This window comes from Sorghum bicolor, chromosome 9 (genome assembly GCF_000003195.3).
Source record: "Sorghum bicolor cultivar BTx623 chromosome 9, Sorghum_bicolor_NCBIv3, whole genome shotgun sequence".
Lineage (NCBI taxonomy): Eukaryota > Viridiplantae > Streptophyta > Magnoliopsida > Poales > Poaceae > Sorghum > Sorghum bicolor.
Genome location: NC_012878.2, coordinates 43,072,328 through 43,095,552, shown reverse-complemented (window position 1 = coordinate 43,095,552; position 23,225 = coordinate 43,072,328). Strand labels below are relative to the sequence as shown.

General features: G+C 41.1%; 2 protein-coding genes across 3 annotated transcripts; both read right to left on the bottom strand.

The window, feature by feature from the left end:
* On the bottom strand, positions 4,403-10,794 carry LOC8061900. Its single transcript, XM_002439588.2, has 3 exons — positions 10,586-10,794; positions 10,129-10,470; positions 4,403-4,668 (listed from the first exon to the last, which is right to left on the bottom strand). Exons 1-3 carry the CDS (start codon positions 10,656-10,658, stop codon positions 4,535-4,537), a joined length of 549 nt encoding a protein of 182 aa, XP_002439633.1. The 5' UTR covers positions 10,659-10,794; the 3' UTR covers positions 4,403-4,534.
* On the bottom strand, positions 14,383-19,403 carry LOC8061899 (nicotinamide adenine dinucleotide transporter 1, chloroplastic). 2 transcript variants are annotated; one of them, XM_002439587.2, is made up of 9 exons: positions 18,821-19,403; positions 18,620-18,715; positions 16,529-16,635; positions 16,294-16,342; positions 16,105-16,214; positions 15,534-15,628; positions 15,351-15,439; positions 15,161-15,255; positions 14,383-15,029 (listed from the first exon to the last, which is right to left on the bottom strand). In XM_002439587.2, the coding sequence occupies exons 1-9, from the start codon at positions 18,951-18,953 to the stop codon at positions 14,781-14,783; spliced, it is 1,023 nt and encodes a 340-aa protein (XP_002439632.1). In that variant the 5' UTR covers positions 18,954-19,403; the 3' UTR covers positions 14,383-14,780. The 2 variants fall into 2 exon arrangements, with proteins under 2 accessions (XP_002439632.1, XP_021303651.1); XM_021447976.1 differs by lacking the exon at positions 18,821-19,403 and adding an exon at positions 17,486-17,899.

Sequence of the window (23,225 nt, the reverse complement as noted above, 5' to 3'; positions counted from 1 at the left end):
ACTTAGAATTACTCAAATCGAGAAAAAAATGGAGCCCATCATGGCCTGAACTGACTTGATATTTTGTGACCTTCAGCTGAATAGTAAACAGACAAGGCATTTTTATACCATAGTTCAGCTAGGCAACGCCTAGGCGGCGACTAGACGGGACTAGGCGCTGGGCAATGGGTCAGCACCTAGATTCTGCCTAGCCCTTAGTTGATCTATGTTTTATACTAACTGACCAAGCACAACACAGAGATTCTGAGTTTAACTAGGAGCACACAATTATTAAACGAAAGACAACAGACGAAAGCTAAGCAAAAGGCAGCATCAGGCAAAAAGGCACACACCACACATTCACACAAAGATGTCTACTTATATATCACATTAACAGCACTACAGCAGAGAAGAGCACCAACTCCAAGCACAAGCAGATGCACATAAGGGCATAGTGAGCATTCCATTTCTTAGCTGAAAGATGCCTTGTACTTACCTGTAAATTTTTATATACAAACATGTCGTTTTTGAACTTAATGTGGCTAAACATGTTCTGCACAAGAGCATCATTGTATAGGTTTATTATTGCAACTTCATCCTTGTCCTGATTCAGAGTTTGATCCTTGCCCCATTGATGTCAGGTGGAATTTGATCCTTGCCCTCATTGATGTCAGGTGGAGTTTGAAAATTGTCAAGAAAATACACCTGTCAACCAGAATGTACAGCAGAAGTCAAACAACATGGCTCTAATAAATTAAAAACGACACAATGAAACCAGGTAGATGCTTACAATCAATGCTACGATACAACCATCAATGGTACTGCTTGTCTCATTTTTTCTAGTCCTGATAATTTCCTTAAATGCTCATAGACGATTGAGCACCAATCATAGTCAGCAATCTTGGCTATATCCCTTGTGCAATATACTGCAAACTTGTCGGCTTTATTTTGCATGGTTGGGACCAGATAACTGCTTATTAGTATAAGGTAAAATATCCTTAGCCTCACAACTTTGGCTTCAGCTCCTTTAAGAGATTTAAGCTTAGACAATAGCATATTAGTGGTAATAGATGTACCCTCCAGTACACCCAGTTGTTCTCTCAATATTTTGTATTCAAGTACTTCATCTTTTCTTGTGAACTTTCCCGGCTTGGAGGTGCATGTGGTAGTTTCATCAGCTTCTCTAAGATATCAGGCCTGAAGTTCAAAGTCACATCTGGATGTACTCTCATAGCTATATGATCTTCTTTCAGCTCTGAAACGCTCATCAGATTGTGAGCTTCTTTAGGCTTGCAAGGTGTTTCCAGCTTCAAATCCAAAAAGGCACCAAAGCCAGCCCTCTTCACATCTTCACGCTCCTCAGTAGTAAGCAATTTGGCTGCATTTGCAACACTTCGAGGTCTGCAACAAACATTGGCAGACCTGTTGCCACGATCGCCCTGCTACAAAAATTAAATTCAGCGAATTAAATCAAGCATTTTTTAAACGAATTCTGCTCATGAACTCAATGGTCGGTCAAATACAGGACATTGTTGGTACTTTTGCTATCCAATTTATACTTTGCTTAAGCAACTAAACTACTACTATTTATATTCTCTAACTACAATCTAGAGATGAGTAGGACATGGAAGTTGTTTTACATGCTTTATCAGGAGATAAAGCAGCTATCCAATTTATACTTTGCTTAAGCAACTAAACTACTGGTATTTATATTCTATTACTACAATCTAGAGATGAGTAGGACAAAAGCTGCAACATCTATTCCTACAATCCAGAGATGAGTAGGACAAAAGCTCCAACATAGACAAAAGATACCTCATCTCCAACGGCAGAACTTTGGGAACAACCTTGGTTCTTTGAGTGTACCACCCTATGCGACGCCTCCTGTTGATCTTCAAGTTCCATGCTATTTAAAATTTTGAATTCAAATTATGAGTCAACAAGCAAATTGATAGACAATGAACAGCTAAACCGTTCACAAAAAATACATGAACAATAACAGGCCAAGCTAAAAGATTAAGGAACTAGTTGATCATTACTAGATAAAAAGCTCATGTAGGTATATTACACCTCGCATGTATAACAGAGCACTTAACTGGAAACTAATCTGAGCTAGAGGTAACAACAACATATTCAGACTAAGCAAAAGGCAGCATCAGGTAGACAGACACACACCACACATTCACACAAAGGTATCTACTGATATACTCCTATCAGATTAGCAGCACTACAGCAGACCAGAGCACCAACTCCAAGCAGAGAGGCGTAGCAGCAGAGGAAGAGGGGGGTGGGTTCGGAGGTGGCGGAGGCTTCAAACGGCGGCGACGGATGGACTAAGCGTAGGTCGGAGGCCGTAGAGTAGTAGCAGGAGTCTCAAATCGGCGGAGCGGAGGAAGTGGAGAAGGCAACATGATGTGTTGTTGCAAGACCCGTCACCGCGTGCCGCAGGGCGGCGAGCCACCCCGACCTCCCTCGGGCTCCTCGCTGCCCGGGCCTCTGCCCGGCGACCATAACCACTATCGTGCCGGCCGCCCCGTTGAACCAAAATCCCCAAACCCTAACCCTAACCGCTAAAAGGTAGAACAAACAATAGTCATCCACGATGGCAGGTCCACCATTCATGCCAGCCCAGGTCGTCACCAACGAAGAAGAAAGCGACGAGGAAGCCAACCCAGTGAAGCCCTTTCTCCGCCCTGCTCAATGCGTCCCGACTGTGGCGGGTGGTCAACTCGTGGTCAACGCGGCTCGATGCCCTGCGGTGGAAGAAGAAAGGAGCTTTGGTCATAGAATTGAATTGGTTTAGACCCTAGGTGCAAGATGGATTAACCAGTCACAATATTTTTAAAAAATTCTAGCTAGATTTTTTTGGAATGTTAATTTGAAAAATTCTTAGTCAATTACATTACACATTGAAATTATTTAATCATGTGCCACCTCGAATAAGTTGGAATGTCATTTGGCTTTGTTTAGATTTCTCTATGTTATTTCATTAAATTGCATATCAAAATTATTTAATCATCAGCCTACACAAAATTATTTAATCAAAAGTTCCCCTCAGAGAAGCCAACATGAAAGATCATACTACCAACCCTTTGACAACACCAAGATATCACACAACCACATCATATCCCACCAGACCTCAAGCATGCATCATTGCCATGTCAGCAGCCACATCACCACCAAGTGGGTCAACGTCACCACCCTCAACAACAAAAAAACTTCCCTTGAGGTAAGTTAAGAGAATCAACTGTGCACTTCATTGCTCATTCTTCTGCCCTTATTTTATGTGCAATGTGCATATGATTTTTTCTACAAAATGCATTCTTGTATTTGGATTGTATGTATAAGAAAATTGTAGTCAGGTTCATAGCTTCAGGTTCAACAGGTGCGGGTCAAATCTCCGTATACGGATTCTAACAAAGAAATTAGTTAGAGAATGGAGGAGGAATAAGATATTGGATATCTAAGAGCCGTCGGTGCAGACTAAGAACCAACCACACGTACAAACTAGAAGTAGGGTTAGAGCCTAAATCAATCATAGAGGACTAAAGAAAGATATAAAGCAGATCTAGAAACTAATCAAAAGCACCAGCCAATAGATTTAAGAAAAATAAATGTAATAAAATTAACTAGACAAAGGAGTGGAGAGAGTAGTGTTGGACTGTTCAGGGACGGTATATTCTTCTTCATCCATTGAATCTGAGGGAGAGAGAGTGAGAGAGGATGAGAATGAGAGAGAGGAAGAGAGGGACATAGAGAGTTACGAGTGAGAGAGAGAGAGGAACAAAGTACAGTTGGATCTGAGGGAGAGAAAGAGTGAGGACGGGAGAGATGGAGTGAGAAAGAGGGAGAAGACAGAGGTAGAAGATGTTGAGGAAAGAGAGAGATGCAGGAACGGAATCAAGGGAAACAATAGAAAGGAGGAGGGTTTGCTGTAGTTGACTTGCACGAATCTAGAAGCCTACCAACCACGGATAAGAGATGCGGCCGCAAGCCATTGTGGAAAATCCGGGTTGCAGAAAGTACACTATGGTACCCACAATTTATGGGTATTAATGGACCTGTTCGCTTGAGCTTATCTACGGAATATGTCAATCATTCACCAGTATTTTTCTCTCGTAACAAATCAGCAAACAGTACTTTTAGCCATAACTTTTCAGCCAAAGCATTCTTCAGAATTTGACGGTGAAAAGGTTCCAAACCCTGCTACACTAGGGGTGCTCTATGCATGATGTCACTAAATTTTTTTATTAGGTTAGTATAACTAGCTGTCTATGTGAATCTGTGATTTTCACAGACCTTTGCAACAAAGGCGGGGTCGGTCTGAGTTTGCAAATCATTGATGCACGACTGAAAATCATGTATGTGGTAGTATCTGTTAGATGAGAAAAAATCAGTAGAATGTGCAGATAGAAGCATAATCTGAGAAGCAAAAATAATGTTGAAATTATTAAAATATAAGTCACGTAACAATAATACAACTCTCTAAGCAATCATTGATGATAAATATATTTATCTATAAATTGATAACATCATCATGTATCTAAAAATCTGGTTAAGCTGAAGGAGGCGCCGTTGGTGAAGGAGCAGAAGCAGGAGTACCATGTGCCTCACCGGAGCTTTGGAGCTGTGCCAGGGCACGGCGAGGGTTCGAACGGTGTACCTCACACAACTCTGAAAAAGCTACTCCTGCCATTGCAAACGTATATACTTATTTCAGTTAGTTCAGGAATGTTCCCAATTACTATTACTATGCACCAGAAGTTGTAAAATAATACTAGCTTCTCATTTCAATAGTCAACTGGATGTGTGTCATCAGTGTCCAAAATTAGCTTTAACAACACATCAGTAAGAGGATCACCAAAAGATTAGCCAAAAAGACTAGCCAAATTTACTGATTTAGCTACTCTCTAAAATAGCTTTGACAAAAAGATATTAGAGTACTCCAACAAACTCTATAAAAGGATAGCTAGTGAGGTAGGTTATCCAAAAGTAGAGAGCAAATAAGGTGGGATGAAGAGCTACTAAATTTGAAGAGTCATTTAAAGAGTCTGTTTTAGAGACGTTTTTTCTTCAACAATAGCCAAATATACCTTTAGAAAATGATTTGGCTAATCTCTTAGAGATGCTCCAGCTAACATTCTTAGCTTTATTTATAGCTAGTTTAATTTGGATATTGCAACATTTATAGTATATAGTACTACAAAAAAAAGTAATAGTTTGTATATTTTACTCAAAAACATATACTACTGTTTGCATATGCCTAGCCTCACTATTTATATATGGACAGGGGAATATTTCAATATTCATTCACCATAGTTTTACCATTACTCCTTTATGAAATACCTCAAGTCTAAAGGATTCTAGTTTGTTCTAAGTCGAAGTATACCGGTTTGCTCAATTCCATTCTCATGGTTGTTCAGTAGTTTTCAATCCAGCGAACGATCCGACATGCATGTCGGCCGCCCACCCTCCTCCCCCCCCCCCCCCCCCACTTCCCTTTCCCTTTGCTTTTGACGTCATCTTAAAAAAAGCAAAATATTTATTTCAAATTACTATAACTTTTGAATGATGTATCTATTTTTAATTCCGTCTATACCGGTGTGTTCAACGTGACGAGGCGAACAAAACTAGACCCCACTTCTATATGTTTTGAAGATTTTTATTTTTCTAGTAGCAATTTATGTATATTAACTTATAACATATATGTTATATTGCTAAGTTATTCTGCTAAGTTATGCTGCTAACCTATTCTGCTAAGTTGTATTGTATAACTTATGTTTGTGTATAATAACTACATAACTTTCTATATACACTAGTGTATAAGTTGTGTAACTTATGTATATAAGTTGTATTGTGTAACTTATGTCTCCCTCTATTCCAAATTATAAAATGTCTACATATATTGATTTTGCTATGTGTGTATATATATAGTTGTGCCTAGATATATAGTAAGTTCATTTTAGAAAAGTCAATATGCCTTATAATTTGAAAGAGTGGGAGTAAACTTATGTACATAAGTTATCCTATAACTTTTAGAGAATGACTAAGTTAGCAATATTGAGTTATTTCTCGAAATTATGTTGTCTAGAAGCACTTCTAAGTTAGTACTGTTAAGTTTATCGTGAAAGATATGCTTTTTAGTTCCATTTTATAAGTTATGAGCACATGCTTCTTAAAAAAATAAAAAAATTAAAGGGTGGGTGATCCAGCAAAAGAAAGTGAAAAGAGAATTGAATGCCTCAAAAGAGAAAAAGAAACGATTTCATGTTCTATCCAAAAATAGAAAGTAACATATGTACTTTTCTAAAAAGAAAAGAGAATGGCTGTCGGAAATTGACCGCTACTTTCGTTTTCACTAAACGTTCGTGAAATATAGTTTGGCCACAGTTTGAACTATGGTAAATTTAGATTCCTTATAAGTTTCAGGACACGTGGAGTATTTTGTAGAGCGTGAATGCGTGATGACTATCCTGTGTGCTCTCGTCGAAACAGAGCATCAGAACGACCCTGCTCCCATGAACAAAAACTAATGAAAGCCTCTAGACAAACAGTAACTTCAAAAAATTGTGGAATCCTTTCAATATCCATATGTGCCAATCCTACAAAGAAATAAATCCGCCGTTTACATCGGTGCGGAACTTTGCGCAAAGCCAGCGCCCGGCGCCGGCCAATCTTCGCTAGAATTTAACTCGCATGCCGTGGACACAGAGTTGGTCCAAGGCCGGCCGAAGCATCCGACACCCACAATGAGCACAACGAGCGAAAGAACCGAGGGTTTGTTTGCTTGCACCAAATGTCAGCTTGAATTGAAGCCAAATAGATGACGCAAGGCATCCAGTGTGAGATCAAGATGCCTCTGGCTGATCGGTTCGTGCAAGGCCAAGGCATCCAGCCTGAGATCAAGATGCCTCTGGCTGATCAGTTCGTGCAAAGTCTGTTCACTTGTAAAGTCATGTCTAGTCATGTCTGAAAGTACTGTCCGCTGATTTATTATGAAAAAAAAATGCCATTAACTCGTAGAAAAGTAGACAAGCAAAGGGAAGCGGGCGCCTGACCTATAAATACCAAGCTTCGGCCGCAGGCAAACCACGCGCGCGCTCTCTGTGTTGGTTGGACCGCGCTAGTTGAATCAGCGGCCATGAGCGATAGCAGCGAGAAGTCGGCGTGGCCGGAGGTGAAGGGGCTGCCGGCCGAGGTGGCCAAGCACAAGATTCTGGCCGACCGCCGGGACGTCCAGGTGGTTGCTCTGGCCTACGGCACCTTCGTGACCACTGAATTCAACAACAAGCGCGTCCGCGTCTTCTTCAACGAGGCCGGCAACGTGGCAGAGGTCCCCAAGATCGGCTAGGGCCAATTTCTTACTACTTTGATTCCAATCATAATTACATAAATAAAAGTCCTCATCCCTGACTGCCTTGCTCGAATCAAACAAACCGACGGTGGTTTCAGTTGTATGTGACGAGTGGATTGGAATGGTTTTCTTAGTTTTTATGTTATTATTCTGTCCTAAAGGATGGCTATGTATGCACATGCCTCGATCATGCAGAGGTTAAATTAATGTAAAACTACATCTAAAATAAAATAAAATAACATTATGTTTTTTACTGTTCTATATAATCATCTTTTGACTTTGAAAGATGCAGCTCTACAACCTATAAAATAAGTAATAAAGAAAAACCAACATGTTTCTTTTTTCTGTACACTTTTTACCAAACAGAACCTGATGGATTATCATCCTCCGTTATAATTCTAACTAATCAAGTATATACTCGGCTGTCAGTTACACATTGTAAGATAGGTCAAAAGACCTCTTAATGAAATACGGGTTCAACCCACTCGCGAAAAAAAAAGATAGGTCAAAAGAAAACTATACTAACACACTATTCGTTAGATCATCTCGATCTTGTGGAGTAACATGTTCACCAAAGTTAAGTTCTAAACTTGTGCTCATATTTGTTTAGACTTACTCTTTTCATCCTAGAAAATTTGATGTTATAGGATTCTACCTCAAAAAACTTGATGTTCTAGATCTTGAACAATATATTAGGCACATGTATATTAGCTTTAGGTTGTGATTTGTATGTCTCCATACATTTCTTTTAGGGCTTGTAACCACCTCATCCGTGTGTTGATCCACTCCAACAAATATAGATCAAGGTGGATCACAAGTGCATCCAAAGTCCAAACAAGACCTTAACTAGCATGGTCCACTTTTTGTTGAGCACTAATCTATCCACAGTATCTTAAAACATCAAATTTTTTAGGGCGGAGGAAGTACTCTACAAACAAGTGGCACCACTGGTTGAGTTGTACGATTAATAGCAATTTTCTTAAAGTGGTTTTGTCAGTCTCCATCACCCTATTCAATATCTCATATGTGCTCATATAGAGTTAAGTGTGTGCATGTGTGTATGGACATTTATAAGGTAGGTATGCTTTGTGAGACTCATATCATATTTTCTAAAAGCCAGGAAACATTATATTAAAGAAAAATAACACTACTACAGGATTGATTTTATGTGGCGTTGCACTTTAATTAACGGAGGCGGTCAAAAAATTTAATCGCCTCAGAAAATACAGGATGGTTAACGGAGATGGGCATTTTTGTTTACGGAGACAGTCACTTTTGTTTGTCTCATAAATTGATTTAGAGAGACCGTCAAAAAATACCCGCCTCTAAAAATTAATTTACGGAGGCGGTCACTTTAAGGCAAATCTTAAAAAAGAATCTATTTTCGGAGGTGTTGGTTGTCTAAAACCATCTGCCTCCATAAGAAATTTTCTAGAGACGGGCACACTATAATGCTTGCCTCCAAAAATGTCGGGGCCCAATAGACCCAGGCGAGGCCCAATAATTATCTTTGAATATAAATACATCAACTTAGGGTTTCTTGTTCAATCATGTTTTTGAGACTGAGCCGAGTGGTGCCCTTCCCCTCGCATGCCGCCACTAACGACTCCCTCACCTTCGACAGCGACACTGAGCGACGCCCCTTCCTCTCCCTCACGACTCCCTCTCCTTGAGACTGAGCCCCAACAGCACCCCCTCCTCCCTCCCTCTCCCTCTGGGACCTCCCTCTCCTTGCAACCTCCCTCTCCCTCCTCGAGATCGCCCTCTCCTCGCGATCTCCCGATCGAGCAATGTTCGTCTTTCGTCCTCGCAGTGTCCCTCACCCTCCAGTGGTGGGGATCGTGCAACTCGGCGGCAGATTGAGGCAGATTCTGGAGGATCGAGGCATGATCCACAAGCTTTGATGGTGGATCGAGGCAGATCGAGGCAAGATCCACGAGCTTGGATGACAGATCGAGGCGGATGCGGCGGTGGGCGGCGGCAAGCGGCCCGACCTAGCGGCGTGTGGCCAGATCCCCATGGGTGGGAGGCCGGATCTAGCGGTGCGCACGGTCCAACGAGGATGCAAGCACCGGCAAGCGACGGCGGTGACGGCATGTGGATAGGCTCGCCGGGCCTGTAGATGGGCTTAGTGGGCTCATCAACGGGTTTTCTTTTTTCTAATTGATTAACCGAGACGGGCAAAGCGTCCGACTCCGTGGTTTGTGCATACCTTTAAATAGAGGGGGTTGTTTTCCCACCTCCAAAATTCTAAAACGCCCACCTCCTTAAAGATTGTTGTAGTAGTGTAAATTACCATATTTATTATTAATTACAGAATAAAAATTAAAGCTTTATATTTGAGCTTAAGATATTTTTATTATCTTTAGAAATATCTTTAGTATAAAACTTCATGACCAAAACTGACTTATTTGATGAGACATGAAAAGAAAGTTTCAATGAAATTTTATAGCCAGATTTGCAGAAAGTTTTTTGTTTGTATAGAATTAGGTCTTGTTTAGTTCCAAAAAATTTTGGAAAATCGACACTGCAGCATTTTGTTTATATTTGACAAATATTGTCGAATCATGGACTAACTAGACCCAAAAGATTCGTCTCGTTAATTCTGACCAAACTGTGCAATTAGTTTTTATTTTCGTCTATATTTAATACTCATGTATCTAAAGATTCGATGTGACGGAAAATCTGATAAATTTTGCAAAAAAAAAAATTAACTAAACAAGGCCTTAGTTTCGCATGATTAGCGGCTCTACCTAAGAGCAAGTGTTTTGTGACGATTGAGTGTGCCTGCTTACCCTCTCCGGCGGCGAGGTTGGAGTAGAGGTCGACGATGTTGGGGCATCCCCGGAGGCAGGCCGGTGAGCAAACCGCGCCGGCGACGCGGGGGTCGAGGAGGGAGTCGGAGGAGATGCCGACGGTAGCGCGGTCGACGCCGCACGCGCGCACGCAGCCGTCGGTCTCCACCAGCCCCGACAGCCGGCCGTCCTCGACCACCACCTCCGACGTCCGGCACTGGTACTCCGTCGCCCGCCCCGCGCAGTGCGTGTTCTCCAGCACGCACCGCCGCGACGTGGACGACACGGCGAACGCGCACAGCTCCGCCGTCAGCTGCTCGCACACCACCCTCGAGCTCGCCCCTGTCACGAAATCGTGCAAACAAAACAGCCATCGTCGTCAGAGCACGCAGACGCCGGCCGGCCGTGCTTTGTATATGCTAGGATACGATACGATATACCACCATGGTCACCGTACCAAGTGCAGAGGAGAGGAGAAGGGACAGGGAGAAGACGAAAGCTGGAAGCTGTGCGTGGAGGACGGAAGCCATGGATAGAAGATGCTGAATTGCTGATGCTGCTGGACTTAAGCTTAAGACTGCTGTCTTACTTGTGCTGGAGTTAACGATGGAAAGCTTAGATTAGACAAGTATTATAAGCAGAAGAAGACTAGAAGGGGTTTAAATTGTGCCGTGTGTAAGACTGCCTAACATGTCCGGATTGAGTCAAACTGGTTGTCGTCTGTCGTTTATTTTCTTTATTCTTTGATTGTTTTTCCTTTTTCTAGCTGTAATAACGATATTTCCGGTTGAAAGTGCAATGAAATATTTAATCTGTTTTTTTTATACTTCCTGATGTTTAGATAGAATCAGTTAAGCTCATATATATACTCCATCAGTTCTAAATTATCAACCGTGCTGGTTTTTATTAGATACATATGCATAGCGTTTACCAGTTATTATCTAAACATAATGTGTATGTGATACATAGTAAAAGCTAGTATGTACTCAATCCATTCCAAATTATAAGTCGTTTGACTTTTTTAATATCAAGTTTGACCACTCGTCTTATTCAAAGTTTTGTACAAAATATTACTTTTTTTTGTTGTGTATTGGTTTATTAATAAAAGTTCTTCAAGAATGACTTAAATTTGACTATATTTGCATAAATTTTTTGAATAAGACGAGTGGTCAAACTTGGGGTAAAAAAAGTCAAATGACTTACAATTTGAGATGGATGGAGTACCTGATAATGACTTACAGTTTAGAATAGGGGGAGTAATTATTAAAACAGAGGGAACCAAGATACTCCTCTATTCTAAATTATAAGTTGCTTTTTATTTTTGTAAGTTCATAGTTTTTAATATTTATTTAGACAGTGTGTATCTAAATATACAATAAAGAACCAAGTAAAACCAAAACGATTTGAAGTTTGGAAGGGAGGAAGTAGATTAGGAGAAGTGCCACTTAGCTTTATAGCATCATAATGAACTCATACGATCAATACATACTCCCTCCGTTCCATTATAATTGTCGTTGTAAGATTCAAAATATGTCCCCAATAAATGTCGTTTTAGCCTTAGGTGTGAGTCTCAGCTATCGAAGTACGGAACCTGTCCATCCATCGTGTCGTTGTCTCCACAATTTGTTTCTTGTTCATTTTGTTTAAGGATAAAAAATACCGGTGCATGGAATGCGGCAAGCCGAAGCGTGTTGGTTGTAGTAGTTTTTAATGCAAAAGCATTCATATGAATGCTTTTCATCTCAGTTTGCAGCATGTCTTCTCAATGCATAGGGATATTCCTGTATTTTACCTCCTGCCTTGGGTTTTGGACTCAAACCTATAACGACTATAATTATGGGACAGAGGGAGTATATGAAAGTAAAGTTTGAACGTTCAATTCGTTCAAGTCATTGAGAATATGACGTTTTCTCTCGCCCAAATGAGATGGCGCCTAATTAAGTTGATCAACGGCGTTTTCCATGATTAAATGTACAGCAGTTGACGTCAACAACGGCAGACAAACAAGCATTCAAAAGTAGGCGCAACGAGTGGCGTAGAGAAGGCCGTGGAGAACGGGGCAGTAGGTTTGGTCAGGGCAGGAATTTAAGCTCGCAACTTGGCAGCAATGCATTTTGCTTTCATGTTGCTGTCTCGCTCACTTCCGTTCCGTCTAGCCCCTCGATGTGAAAATATGACCAACGGTTTTACCCTTTTCTTCTCCTTCAAACAAGGAGAATCCCTATTTGAGAATTTCAGATTGACCGGTAAACTGGTCCACTCTTTGCATGTTTTCCACAAAACACAAAAGTTCGGTGGAAAGTGAGATGTTGTCCACGCGCCTTTGCTTGACTTTTTAATACACTCTTCTGTCTATTTTATAATAGTTTATATTATAATAGTTAAAAATTATTAGTCTAATTATTGGTTAAAGTTTGAATTTTGATATGTATGTGCGCCAGATAAAATAGACTGGGGCCCATGTGATTTTTATTATACAAAATTATTTAGCTAGCAAATTATAGAGTTGATCTTTGATATAAAGAAAATTTTCTTTTGAACTTTGGTGATGAGTCCAGCCTACCGCGCCCGGGATGGCCAGGCAGTGGGTGTTTGAAAGTAGTGTCTTGACACTAGATGTTTGAAAGTAGTGTATTGACTTGTAATCTATTACTTGAAACTTAACAATCAGTTCTTACTGTATAGCGAAGTGAAGTACATATAGAAGGCCAACTCCTCTTTCTCTTTTTTAAAAAATATGGCAACCCTTTTGATGAAGTTACATTCACAAGTTTCTTACTCCTTGGTCACTTCTTGACAAAGGCTAATTTTGTTGATTGATCCTTGCAAGTATGACATGGAGGTGAAAAAGGCTAATTGAATTGGGTTGTCCGTGTCTCTCAATATAATGTGATACATTACCTTGCTAGAAAGATTAAAGCTGATTATCTGCAGTACCGATAGTATCAGATTATTGCATACTCATACGTAATTGTTGTGTTGGCAGCGGTGGACCAAAGCTTCATTGTTTTATGTGATTGAAAGGGCAAAGCAAATAGAGGAGAGGGGAATGTTCTAGGCGAGCCATGCGCCTTCCTTTGGAGGGACCAAGAAGCGCGCTTGCTCGCGCTCACCCCGCTACTTTCCCTGCATGTCTAGGACGGAATTTTCTTAATTGGAGTGTGCGGACCGGTGCCTAGAATTTCCTTAATTGGAGTGTGCGGACGGGTGCCTTAATGCATGCACACCCGTGCATCCTCAAATTAAGATCCAACTCCAGAAAAAATAGACCAAGTCTTTTTTTTTGCGAATAAAATAGACCAAGTCCTTATCTCATAAGATCCACCTGTCATTGACAAATCCTACATCAACTTCATCATTTGTAATTCTTGTCTTGATTTATAGGTGGAGAGAGAAAAGTGGATGGGACCCACTGGATAGGGGGTTCTGAGGGCTGAAACTATAATTTGGGAGATCATAGAAAATGGGAGCCCAAGTAGAATGTGGGTTGGAGTTGCTTTTTTTTATTAAGTCCCTAGATTTAGAATAGGGACTTGTTTAGGAGGTGGGCTGGAGTCGCTCTAATATATTATGCTTTCGTACAAAGTTTTACTATAAGGTCTTGTTTAGATGCAAAAAATTTTTTGGATTCGGACATTGTAAGACTTTCGTTTTTATTTGACAAATATTATCTAATTATAAAATAACTAGGCTTAAAAGATTCGTCTCACGATTTACATGACAAACTGTGCAATTAGTTTTTATTTTCATCTATATTTAATGCTCTATATATATGCCGTAAGATTCGATATGACGGAGAATCTTGAAAAATTTTTGGTTTTTAGATGAACTATAAATAAGGCCTAACTTTAAATCTATATTTTTAAATATATGTTTTTCTATAATTAATTAGAATATAACTTTAAATCTATGTTTTTAAATTTATGTTTTTCTATAATTAATTGAAATAATTCATGGCTGCAGTACCTTTCTTTTGCCTGGCGTGGCACACTGCGACAGCATATGCTCCTATGGCGCTAGCACGTTTGGCACGATCAAAAGATTAGATTTAATAATATTTTCCAAAGTTATTTTTAAAACATTAAAAATAGGTTACAAATTCTCTGAAAGTACACTACTTAATGACTACCAAATTCAGTAGATAAACTCAAGCGAAACTCAAGCGAACAGGCTGAAAAAGCTTAAGAATTAACCTGCTACAGCCCAGCAACGGCCCAGAAAATCATTATTATCACTAGCCAGAAGTCAAGCCGATTTATCACATACTCCGGCAAATTGCCACAAGATATTATTATAGGGTCGAGAATCACGGATTCACAACTGGTGTGAAAAAGAATATAGCAATCGTTCCTTCATGTCGGAATCGGAACATTCTTTTCTTTTCATCATCATCATCAAGAAAACATACTCAACATCGCCACATATACCTCCCCCCAAATGCATGCTAACAAATCTATTACATACAGAGATGCTAATGCTCTGCCTACACTATTGTTTCACTTTTGATTTGAATGGCAGCTACCTGTCGCATATCCGGGAAAAAACCTCTCTCTCTTTTACAAGAGACATCTGGCACAGTAACAACATTGCTGGATGGTTACTGGGGTCCTAATCTCCAATGGCAGCATGGATAGGGTACAGGTGTTGTATGGTCAATGCTTTAGAGGATGGATTTGCGGTTCAGGTTCAGCAGGGAATAGATCAATAAGGAACCTGTGGATCATCTCGAAGCTAGTGAAAGTTATCACTGCGGCAGGGGTCGTCCGCAACAGATTTGTGGCACATCCCCGGTAGAAGCCAGCCACACCCTCTTTATGATAAACCTTTCTGATGCAGTCTATTACACCTTTGTATCTGGCATCAGAGTGTGCTCGCTGGTCTTGCAGCCTTGATCGAACAACCTGTAATAATTATCAGAGCAATGAAGTCCTACATAATATAATAGCAGGCAAACAATGTACATAGGATATTTTCTTCTTTGGATCTGTATATTCATTTTACTAGAGGATCACAAATGTAAAGGACTAGGTACCTCATGAGGATATGTCAATGTTGATGCAGCTACTTTAGCCAGAGATGAAGCAACAGCAACATCACCAAAACTCAATGCTTCTACAGTAGTATTATCTGTTAAGGCACAGGCAGTCATTGGTTGGTCAAACCAAGCCACTCAAGCTGGTCATCACAAAGCATTATATTGACAAGAAAACCAACAGTAATACCTCGCTCAGCCAGATAAGCTTTTATCTTCTCGTATGCAGGGAACTGAATAGCAACATGGCTGATACCAGCCAAGGCAGGGACCAGACCACTTTTGAAAAAAAAAATAGCAGCAAGCATATCAGAACATATAATCATTAAGGAACAAAGCTTTTTTAAAAAAACAGCATTCCACATGATTCTACCTGTATAGTCCTCGGATGCCTTCTTCATGTGCTATTCTTCTCAAGGCAGCAAGTGTACCTTTATACGGGATTGACCCGGCTCTTATTCCTTGGGTCTATAGAAAGGAACATATTGATGTGTTAACAGGATTTCCATATGTCATCAACTTCCATATATACTAGGGCAACAAAGACAGATTTTTTAAAAAAAAATAAATAAATAAAATTATTGGCTCCTGATGGAGCATCCACATATGCCACTCTACAATTAAAATTATAGGCATTGGATAGGAGTCTGTTTCAATATTAATCCTCAGATCTTAAATACCTAAGACACTTCCATTGTTTCCGTTTAGCAAACTATATGGAGGTTCGCAAGAGCATATGTATGTTTTCATGAACCCAGCAGGCTAGCCATATCTTGGGTCATGGAGGTTCCATTTCAGATTGGACTTGTTCAGCAAGTGTACAATCTACAGTAAACATCATAAAGGGAATAGAATCCCCCGGGGAATTTTGAATAATTACCTATTAATTAACACTTAAACAGAAAACTTTCTACATGAGATTATGCTCTCAGAGCTTAGCATACCTGAAATCTTGTCTTCACAACCCAAAGTGGATTTGTTACAATAGTTGTTGCAGCTCCAGCACATGATGCAGCAACAACATTAGCCCCTAAAGAAAGTTGATGACTTCCATCTACAAAATCAATGTATGGTACCACTTAGAATTTATGCTGGAAAGAACTAATAAGTAATATGTAGGGTAAAGAACTAACCATTGGAAGAAAGCAAGCTTTTAAGTTGCTCATACACAGTAAAGTAGACCTGCATTCCACAAGAGAACAATAAGCTAATAGAAGAACATAGGCATCTGAATGACTTTCTAGTTGCCACAGCCACAGATGTGCAGAAAAATGTTTACAAAGGTCTAATTGTTATTTGTACTCTTATGTGCAGAAACCTTTGCATGCATCTATGGTAAGTAAAACAGACAATATAGGGAATACTCACCGCCCAGTTAGGCAAGAGCGCAAGAACTGTTGGGGAGAGGCCACGATACATTCCCCGAAAACCTTCCCGTTGAGCAATCTGCTGTAAGCTCCCAATAATTACACTACCTAGTATTGATCGACACAACACATAATAAATCTCAACGTTCAAAGACAATTCAAATGTAATACCTCGAAACATTTCCTAACACAACGATAAAACAATTATAGTGCAGAACACAGATGTAGCGGAAATAATGAGCTAAGCATCACAAGTTTGGTAGTAACAACCAACACAAAGCACATATGTATGCAATAATCTGCCAGCGTGAGAACATTTGTGCTCATAGCACCCATGGTTACATTATAGCAGTTGAAACCTTTTTGCATTCACAATATGCTTGTTGGGTATTAGTAACACATACTATAATATAAGCAAAACTGTATGTAATCTCAAAAACACCAGGCTTGGAATATCAGTTAATACTTTATTTTACATGTATAACCAAAGAACTAACTCCATATATGGCAATCAAGACATTCAAAACAGAAAATGAAAATAAGACATATTGTGCCCAGAGACACTTACAGCTTCGTGTGCATTGTTTGAAACTTCAACAAATTTGGGAGTAACTAACAAGCAACACAAAGCGCATATGTCTGCGATAGTCTGCCAGTGTGAGAACATTCTGGCAGTTTTAAACTTTTTTTGCATTCATGATATGCTTGTTGGGAATTGGTTGTAGAGAACTACAGAACATAATACAAGTAAAACTCAATATAAATCTCAAAAACTCCAGACTAGGAAATATTAGGTATACTCTGTTTTACAAGTATAACCAAAGAACAAACTCCATATAAGGCAAACAAGACATTCATAATGGAAAATGACAATAGACATCATGCCCACAGACACTTAGTCTTGCATGCATTGCTTGAAACTTCAAATATTTGTCCGATCTCTGACATTTTCACGTACATAAGCTTAAACGACAAGTGCAACCCCTGTTAATGAGAGTTTGCGTGCCTTTTCCATTCTTGAACATGCATGGCATTGTAAATTCACAACGACAGCACAACAAACGTGATGCCTCCCCTTGTCGCATTCCCATGGAAGCACTGATACTTCAAGTCATGCAGGGAGCTAACAAATGACCGTTAGACAACTAGACAACCAACCAATAGTAAGCCTTAAGGATAAGACATCCGTCCAAAAAAATTGATTCAAACCGTTACAAAACCTAAATGCAGATCCTCAGTTACCAAAAGATTCTCTCACAATTCCCTGAATCTTGGATGGTCCAGGTCACCAAGAGACACAAGCGTAAACTTAAGCAGTCTCCCCCTTGTCGCATTCCCATGGAAGCACTGATACTTCAAGTCATGCAGGGAGCTAAGAAATAACCATTAGACAACTACACAACCAACCAATAGTAAGCCTTAAAGATAAGACATCCGTCCAAAAAAAATTGATTTGAACCGTTACAAAACCTAAATGTGGATCCTCAGTTACCAATAGATTTTATCACAATTCCCTGAATCTTGGATGGTCCAGGTCACTAAGAGACACCACAAGCATAAATTTAAACAGTCTCCCCCTTGTCGCATTCCCATGGAAGCACTGATACTTCAAGTCATGCAGGGGGCTAAGAAATAACCGTTAGACAACTACACAACCAACCAATTAAGGATAGGATATCCGTCCAAAAAAAATGATTCGAACTGTTACAAAACCTAAATGTGGATCCTCAGTTACCAAAAGATTCTCTCACAATTCCCTGAATCTTGGAAGGTCCAGGTCACCAAGAGACACCACAAGTGTAAACTTAAGCAGTTTCCCCATACTAAGCAGATTTTCTCTGACCTCTCTGAATCTCAAATTGTCCACATGACATCACAGGCCAAACCAAGCACAACATTCACACAGGTCGACTACAATGCACCCCTCTTCCCATGCAAATATTCCATTCTTCCAAGCCTATGCACCCCTCCTCAGCACAATTCAACAACACCAGGGCAAGCTCGCTATTCCAGACAGGTTTGCATGTGTCTCTAACTCAAGAGCAACAAACTGAGGCAAAATTGACAAGGAATCGTTGGAGCAAGTCCTCACCTCCAATTGTGCCTGTGGCAAGCTTGGGCCAGCCGTGCACCTGGAACCTGGTCTTGATGACATCGAGCGGGCACACGAAGGTCGCCGCCACCACACCTGCGCCTCAAACCCCAAATCACCTCCAAAGCCCCGAAACACTGAAGGAAACCACAGGCCGAAATGCATATAGGGTAGTTCCAGCGCAAAAGCAACCACACATACCAGCGGAGGCGCCGGCGACGGCGTGGCAGAGGAGGCCGCGGGCGGTGGTGGGGCCGTGATGGTGGTGGTTCTGCGACGACGAGGACACGGACGGCGGCGCCGGCGCCGGCGAGGTCGCGACGTCCCCCGGCATCTCGCTCCTGCCTCCCTCCCCTCCCCGATCCGCGGGCGAGCGGCCGCGCGTCGCTGCGGCCAGGGGATTGGATTGGGCACAGAGCTCCCCCTTTGCAACGATTCCTTGCGCGGCGAGAGAATCACGGACGCGGCACACAGCGCGTCAGCAGGCGTCGGCGCCCGATCGCGCGCGTCACCGGCGGCGGCGTCGGACCCGCGGACGGACGGACGGACGGCCGACTAGGGTTAGGGTTTGGGATCTGATGCGGCGGAAGCCGTGGGCATTGGGACGGGGCCGGGTATATGTAAAGGCTTCGCTTCTCCCTCCCTCTCTCGGCTTCTTCGTTTCCGCCGTCACGGCATCCTCTTCTCTGCCTCGCGCTTCGCCTGAGCTTCTTCTCGTGCGCCTCTCGGAGAGGCGAGGGAACCGTGTACGGTGTGGTGTACCCACACGGATGGAGTGGAGTGGGGGGCCATGTGGACGTCGTCGTCGCACTGGGTTATGGGTCCGGGAGTTTGGTGAGGCCCAGTGTCAGTGGCCTGTGTGGTGGCAACCGCAGAGCCCGCGCCACCTTCGCCGGCGTGCACGTGCTGCAGGCTGCTGCGGCTGAACGCGGGGGCCCTGGAGATCAGGGACCGGTGGTGGCCCACTGTCATCTTGATGTCTATCTACTCGTTTCGTGCGCCGTGTGCAGCTGTGTTTGTTGTGTAAACGGAGAAGCTGGAAGAGTAGCCGTGTCACTCTCCCATGCGGTCCGGAGCCCATGAAATGAGGTGGCCCTGGCCCAGCAGCGGGAGCGGGAGTAGTAGTGGTCCGCGGCGATGTCTGGTCGCCGCTTACCGGTGACGTGGTGGACCATGGGCCGCTCAGGACGGAGCTGTGGAATTGAAATTGGCGGGCGAGATGGGGCCCGGCGAGGGAGGTGGGGACTACGGCGCCGCGGAGTGGTCATGGTCGCTGCTGATCCGGAACGATAGAGATGGAGAGGATAAGAAGCAATTTCGGGGTTGTTTTATGTCGCAGCGGATGTTTAGATGGTATTCTTTGGATTCCGTGTTAGTTAATTTTTTAAAAAAATTAATTAATTTTATAGAAATAATATCAATATCTATGACAAAAAATGTGTATTTTATAAAAATATATTTTATGATAAATCTAATGGTATTGATTTGGTATTATAAATCTTAGCGTTTTTTTCTAAAAATTCGATCAAAGTTTTAAAATTTACACTTAGGACAACTCTAAAAGTTGAACCTTTCAGGTACAAGAAAGTAATTAAAAGGATTAAATATAAACTAATTATATATATAAGTAATTGCATAAGTCGAGGCTAATTTGGGAACCAAATTTATTAAGTTTAATTAATCTATGATTAGCATATTTTTACTATAGCATCACATAGGATAATCATTGATTAATTAGACTTAATATATTCATCTGCATTTATGTAATTAGTTTTGTAGTTAGTCTATATGTAATACTCTTAATTAGTATCCAAAATTTGGATGTACTAGGGTTTAGTCCCGTGGAACCAAACACTCCGAGGCGGCCTATGTTTTGCACTCACAAACTCTGCTAGACACTGGTACGTCTCTATCATCTAGGAGTAATTTGACTGGACAACTATGTACAAGTGAAGTAAGACTATCTCCAACAATCGTCACCCAAAATACAAGACCTATTTGTCCTTTGGGTAGCGCTACAGGTAAAAGGTTCCATACCTATTTTTAGTCTTCTCCAACAACAAGACCTAAAAGACAACACTTTCTGCAAATGGGTCTCGAGGAGAGAGGATACCCAAATTTGGGTTATGTCTCTCCTGATATCCAAAATGGGTCTTCTGTATGGGTATTCTGTTGGAGGATATAGGTATTGTGTTGGAAACCTATTTTGGGTTTGGGTTCCCATATGGGTTTCTTATTGGAGACAGCCTAAGTGCAATACCATGCTGGGTAGCCTTTTTTTTAATTACGCATGAATGCTGTTTTTTCAAATTTAATACTTAGACAGTTTGGACAGTTATTAGTTATTAAAGATGTACTATATATATATATATATATGGAAATTCCTTTGTACACGTACGTGTAGTTACTCTCATCTTCAATAAACTACATTGTGTATGTATTCATACTTGTTTATCGGTTTGAGTATGTTTATATACTTATATTAAGATACTCTAGATCTTACCACGCGAAAATTTTTCAAAAAAAATTATATTTTAAATATATTACTAAAATGCCACTACTATATTATATACAATAAGTATAACCATATACTCTATGTATGTATGCATACTTAACATACATATCACTCTAGATGGTCTAGTATGATCATATACTTTGTCTATATACATTTCGTCCGGTCATATACACCTTAAATCTAGAGATATAGAGATGAGAGTAATTACACGCGCTTGTAAAAGAATATATATATATATATATATATATATATATATATCTTAGAGTATCATTCTCAAAGACTTAGATTTCATTTTCAAGACCTAGTTACAAACATAAATACTCACATACACAAGCGTACACTTACCTCTATGAACACATACACACATATCATATCTCTATGAGCACCTTCGAAAAACTGAATTTAATCAGCAAATATTGAGATTGATAGACATCATAGACGTTTTGATGTCGATAGACACGTCATGTACCAAAAAAAAAAAAGGCGCTAAATCCTCTCTAGTGGACTTCATATTCCCAGTCATTCCATGGCAAAACAGAGTTGACTCCTATATTGGCTGTCCCGACCAATCACTCGATAATTGCAACTAGGAGAGAATCTGATCTTCACAAATCACAAGCAAGATTGCAACAGGCAACAACAAATCCGATTCTTTGATGCAAAGACGGGGAAAGAAAATTAAAAGTAATGAATGGGAGGTGCACAAGGAACTGTGACTGTGTCCTCCCTTTTCTAATGATTCCCTGACGCTCCACTTTTCCGCATCTTTTATATATTGCTGTTTTTTTTTGGTAATACCACGATGGATGGAAGGCGACAGTGCGTATAACTCAATTATTATTACCTGTCTCGATCTCAAATTAACAAATCGACATTGTCTTTATAAGCTGAGATCACCTAGCTTTTTATAGAAACTCAGGTGTCTAGAGGGCCAGAATATCCGAATTAGCAACTCATAAGAGCATCTCCAAGAGACTAGGTAAAATTATGTTCTAAACTACAAGATTTAGCCATTATGTAAAATAAAAAATTCACTCAAAACATAAAGTTTCACAATAGCCTTTGTATAGAATAGCTAGTGATGACGACATGCTATATATGACAAGCGAAAGTTTAGGGATACCAAACTTGCTATTTTAGCAAACTAAATAGCACACCTGTTGGACTTTAATTTTTGGTTTAAAAATATAAAAATAGCCTACATACCATGGATAGTATATCTGTTGGAGTTGCTCTAAGCAGCCAAAGGAGGAGCAAAAAATTATGCCTGAAGCTGTAAATATGGCTGCAAATTAAATTGGCCTAAATAGGTCGGTAATAATTAAAAATAAGATCTACTACTCCGTAACCTAGGAGAGAGACCAAGTCCTAAGAGCATCTCCAACAATTGGCCAAATGACTTGCCATCCAAAAAATTTGGCAAAAAATGCAACAAAACAATCTCCAACAGTTTGCTATACCTATTTGCTAAATCTGGGCGTTTGCCAAATTGTGGAGCCGCGCGTGTAGCTTTCCGCGCGCGGAAAGCATTCGCCATCGGCGCTCGCGGCATTCTGGTTTCGTTCCCGCGTGGGTCGGAGATTTCCCTGACATCGTCGATCTCGTGTCTCCTACGGCAGGTCTCCGGCGATCTTCCCTCCTTCGACGAGGTATGTCCCTAAATCTTCCATGTCTCAGTTTGGGGCGTAGCTAGGGGGCGGAATTGGGGGAGGAGGAGGGGGCAGGAGGCGACGTACGGATGTGGCGGCGGCGTCGAGGGATGGAGGGGAGCTGGGCAGGGGGCGGAGGGAGCTGGACAGGGGCGGGGCGCTGGGCAGGGGGCAACGATACATCGCAGAGCTCCGACTCATCAGGGACTGCATCCCTCGACGAAACCCCCTGTGTATATTGGGTTGCGACGAAATCAGACGTGACCAAGTTAGCATGCAATTTCTTTCTTAAGAGTGCCATCACATGAGCTGGATACAGCTAACTTGGTCACTCCTCTTTTAACCCAGTGGCACTAATTAGTCCATCCTTAATTGACCGGGAAAAGTTTCTCTCCTCATTGGCAAATGCTGGACAGTAGGTTTCACCAAGTGTTGTGATTAT